Genomic DNA, 4,841 nt, shown 5'->3' with positions numbered 1-4,841 from the left:
AATAAATAAATAAAAGGTGGGCTCAGCTATCCTACTATTTAATTTCCCGGCTAGCCCCCCATTATCTATTCTTCCCCCTTTTGCTTTTGATCCAGTGTATCTGGGGATCTGATGGTAAAACAGTTATTCTGGAGTTCTTTTTGTTGCCTGAATGGGGTTGTGGCTTCCTGAGCTCCTTAAGTTACATTGTCAGTCTGTTCCCAACAGATTTATATTTTCTGTTCTGACCTGATGGTAACACCCTTCTCAGTTCTCCAGTGTCTGCCATTGATTTTTTAAAATACTCATTTCAAAGGGACTAGGGGAAAAGAAAAAAGGTAAACAAGTGTACTCTTATTTTTCAGGTCTAAACTAAATCATAATGCAGCGTTTATGCAGATACCCATTGGTTTGGAGGGTAATTTTAAAGGTATTATAGATCTTATTGAGGAACGAGCCATCTATTTTGATGGAGACTTTGGGTAAGTGCTAAAAATACATTATTAAAATTTTAAATTTTAAAAAGCATTAAAAAGAAGGAAAGGATAAGTTCATCAAACCCAGAGTAACTATCTTTTTGAAATGTGGCTGGAAGAATACTCTGAGATGGTTTTGTTTTAATGCCTTTAATCCTTGTTGCTCCCCATTTTATTTAGTATTTATTCTGAGAGAGACTGTGTCACTTTTTGAGTAATAAACTCATATCACATTATGGCACGCGTGGTGTGGTGGAAGGAGGCCTTCAGTTTGGGTTAGTAAATTTGGGTTAGTAAATGTGTTATATCTTTTTGCACTTGTTCATTTATTCATTCATTCTGTGGACTTTTATAGAGCAGCTGCCAGGTCTGGGGTATTGGGATAAAAATTAGGAAGAAAATAGGGATCATAAATATTTGCTCCTCCTGCTTTATAATTACATGGACAAAAAAGATTGATAAGTTAAAACAGTTAAAATTGTACAAATGTAGTTTGGGAAATGCAAGAAATAAATTGGTAACTTTTTGATGTGGTATTTGGTTCATCAGCTTTTGAGCGACCTTTACCTACAAAGTACTGCAATTGCCTGGTGGTTACCAAACCTCAGCATTCATAACAGTCTCCTGGAGACTTTGTTAAAAGACATAGTCCTGGCTCTGCCTCCAGAGATGCTGATCAGTCCATTGGGGTAGGGCCCGTAGTTTGCATTTCTGGAAGGTTTCCAGTTGATGCTGCTCTTACAGATCTGCAGACCATACTTTGAGTGACATTGATCTAGACAATGTGAGGAGTCATAAATGATCCTTTGTTCTGAGGAGTGACCTCTGGAGCCTGGTAGTTTCTCCACAGGCACTTCCTGAGGGATTTCCTTCCTCTGCTATGGAATTGGGATTGCAGGTCTGGCAGGTGGGTGAATGGCATTGTGATCAGTGAACTGTAGAATTTATCTTCATCAGCCATCTTGTAAGCAGGAAAAGGATGGAGTCTGTCCAGGGGATAAGGTGTTTCTCTCACTTTTTATGTGACAACTGAGTAATGACAGCAAAGTTTACCTTCTACTCCTTATGATATAAGGCCCAGAAAGACAGAATTTTTCATTTTATTTTTTCCTACTTTATTCACTGCTATGTCCCAGCCCCTGCAACTGCCTGGTACATAATAGGGACTCAAAAATATTTGTAAATGAATGAATAAATCCACTTTCCCAGAATTACCAAGGCACATATTTCTGTTGTCAGAAGTAGAGACTCTTAAACTTTGTTGTACATCAGAACCACAGATGCAGCTTCTTAATGTACATGTATCCTTCTCCAGCCCTAGTTTACTGTATGTATATTTGGAAAGGAATCCACAGATGATTCTGACACGTGAAAGGCTAAGAAGCAGGGAGCTTGCCAGGAAGGTTGAAACTAAGATCTGAGGCTGTGGGGAGTCTTAGAATATTAAGAGTTACTTTTTGTTTCCTTGGAAATGGCTTCTTTTGTCTTTATTAAAGTTAGGAATGTATTTTCTGAAACGCTTAATTTTTTATATTAATTTCCATTTTAAAAGAAATACCTTGAAAAGTTTTCAGACTGCTTTTAAATATCATATCAAGTATATCCATTTTAGCTTTGAACATTTGATTTGTAATTTTACCTGTTCAGCCTCTGGAGGAATGGAGAACTGATGTCACAGATTGAAGAGTCTGCCATATTTAGTCACCCTTTTTTTTAAACTACAAATTGGGATATTCTTTGTTAAAAAGTGTATGATCAGGTCTGTTATTAATGGAAAGGAATAGAGTAAGGTCTTCCTAGTGCTGCTCGCTAGAGATTGTTATGTTGTGATTAATAAGAGTGTGATTAATAAGAATATGATTAATAGAATTTTCAAGAACTCAGATGGGCCCCAGACAGGTTGGCTTTGAATCTTACCTCTTCTGTTTACTAGTAGGACAGCGTTGGGCAAATTACTTTGCCTATGTAAGTTAGTTGATCTGAAAATGCAGATAATAAAAGCTACTTCTTATGTGAAGATCAAATAAATAGCTTGTCAGATATTTAGTTTAGTGCTTACTGCATTATAAGTATTCAGTAAATGGATGCTGTTATTACTTTGCATGCTTGCCAGTTTTAAAATAATTAGAATACAGTAAAAACTACACTGAAGAGTTTAAACTTTGATTTAGTTGATACTTTGTCAAGTCATTGTTTTGAACTTGTGTTTTACTGTATATTGAGTAAGGATAAAACCAGGTTGCATTACATTGGGAAGATTTTGTGTTATATATTTTATCATTATCTTCTGTAAAACTTGATATGCAGAAAAGTAGAATGTGATGTCTATTATAAAACCAGAGATTTTTTTTCTTATGATAGTGGACTGTTTTAGCTCTTCAGTTACTGGTAGTGCAACCTTGTCTTTAAACTTGCCTGTTACAGTATATTTTTCTATTATTCTGTGTGCATTTTACAGGTATGCATTAGTCTTGTTTGCCATTTGAATGCAAATGTATCAGAGCTCTGTCTTACCTAAAAAAATGTTTTAATCATATCTTTTTCATTAGTCCTTCGTATATCAAGTTGAATATCCTTAAAGCACCAAAATACTTGTTTTCTTAGTCAGATTGTTCGATATGGTGAGATTCCAGCTGAATTAAGGGCGGCGGCCACTGACCACCGGCAGGAGCTAATTGAATGTGTTGTCAATTCAGATGAACAGCTTGGTGAGATGTTTCTGGAGGAAAAAATCCCCTCGATTTCTGATTTAAAGGCAAGTGCTTTCAAAATAAGTCTTATATTAACAACAAAAAGAAGTTGTTTGTTTTTTGTAGGGAGGGGACATGATGCTTTTATGTATGGGCTTTATTAATGAAATCTCAGTACATTTATTTAACATAATTGGCTTCCTCAAAAAATACTTGACATGGTATATTACTTTTTTTAAGTGAGTTATATAATATCTTCAAATGAGAAAAGTTATTGAGGACCCTTAAATTATTGGGGACTTGATTTTAGTTTCTATTAGAGCCAGGACTCCAAAGAGTGTCAGGTCATTTTATTCATTTGTTGGTTGTGGTCACAGCAGTATTGTTGGCCTCTTCCAGCTGCTAGAGCTAAAGCTCCACTACGTATTCTCTAAGGCCTGCTCAGCCAGCAGACACATTGATGGTGTTTCACTAAGGGTTGGGGCAGGACCTGGAGCCTGCTACTGTCATGACCTGTAATTTATGAGAGGTTTGTACTGTTTGGTTTCCTGTATGTATGCTCTTTACAAAGAGAAAAAGATAAATGTTCCTTAATCGAGCATATGTTCATATGGTTTAAATATTTAAAAGGTATACAAAGGTAAACAGTAAACACCCTTTTATTTTATTTTTTTTCCGTCTTCCCAGTTCTCTTCCCCATCCCTGAAACAGGTTACCAGTTAATAGTTTCTGGTATATCTTTCCATAGGCTTTTGGTTTTGCATATATATTACTTTTTCCTCCATTTTACACAATTGTAGCGTACTCTTTGCAGTGTTCTATTAGTGTGTTTATTTTCTATGTGTATATGTATTTTTTTTTAGCAAATTGAAAATTAGTGACAATTAGTGATTCCAAGAGTGTCGAAAGCAGTTGTATAGTAAATCACTTCCCCACCCTGAAGGAGAAAGTGATTTTTTTCTTTGTATTTTGACCTTAAGTTCATTGGGGACCTGATTTTAGTCTCTATTAGAGTCAGCACTCCAAAGAGTAGAGTATCAGTTCATTTTATTCTTTTGTAATTGACTTGAAGCACAACATATAATTTTAACATTAACTACCATTAAATTGTTTTCTTTTGTAGATAGCAATTCGAAGAGCTACTCTGAAAAGATCATTTACTCCTGTATTTTTGGGAAGCGCCCTGAAGAACAAAGGAGTTCAGCCTCTTTTAGATGCTGTTTTAGAATACCTCCCAAATCCATCTGAAGTCCAGAACTATGCTATTCTCAATCAGGAGGAGTAAGTCTTGAAAACTGAATCTTAGTTTATGCAGAAATACTTTCATATTTGTGCACTGTGAAGGAATTTAAGGATGGTTCTTCTAGTTATGTCTGTGATTTTTTTTTCATAATTTATAAACATTAATCACGGTTTTTATTTGGGTAACAATTTTGACATAGAAAAATATTATATCAGTTCCCATATCATATTCTGTTTTGAGTTAAAAGTATGATTTGTTTTACTATCTCTCAAGGTTTACATCATTAGAAAATTTTTTCATTTGGGACTAGATGTTTTCAGACATAACTGTTAAAAAAAAAAAACTTTAAGAAACAAACTTCTGCTGGGCGCAGTGGCTCACGCCTGTAATCCCAGCACTTTGGGAGGCCGAGGCGGGCGGATCACCTGAGGTCAGGAGTTCGAGACCAGCCTG

The 4,841-nt window shown here is 35.6% G+C and overlaps 1 protein-coding gene across 1 annotated transcript in view; it reads left to right on the top strand.

The window, feature by feature from the left end:
* The window catches only part of GFM1 (G elongation factor, mitochondrial 1), a 65,109-nt gene that overhangs the window by 7,257 nt on the left and 53,011 nt on the right, over positions 1 to 4,841 (top strand). The window contains exons 5-8 of the mRNA XM_011965018.1: positions 345 to 461; positions 1,306 to 1,362; positions 3,060 to 3,210; positions 4,269 to 4,426. Coding sequence (XP_011820408.1) covers positions 345 to 461; positions 1,306 to 1,362; positions 3,060 to 3,210; positions 4,269 to 4,426 — 483 coding nt within the window. The remainder of the gene's footprint in view (positions 1 to 344; positions 462 to 1,305; positions 1,363 to 3,059; positions 3,211 to 4,268; positions 4,427 to 4,841) is intronic.

This window comes from Mandrillus leucophaeus, unplaced genomic scaffold (assembly GCF_000951045.1).
Source record: "Mandrillus leucophaeus isolate KB7577 unplaced genomic scaffold, Mleu.le_1.0 Scaffold710, whole genome shotgun sequence".
Lineage (NCBI taxonomy): Eukaryota > Metazoa > Chordata > Mammalia > Primates > Cercopithecidae > Mandrillus > Mandrillus leucophaeus.
This window is presented reverse-complemented; position numbering and strand designations above follow the sequence as displayed.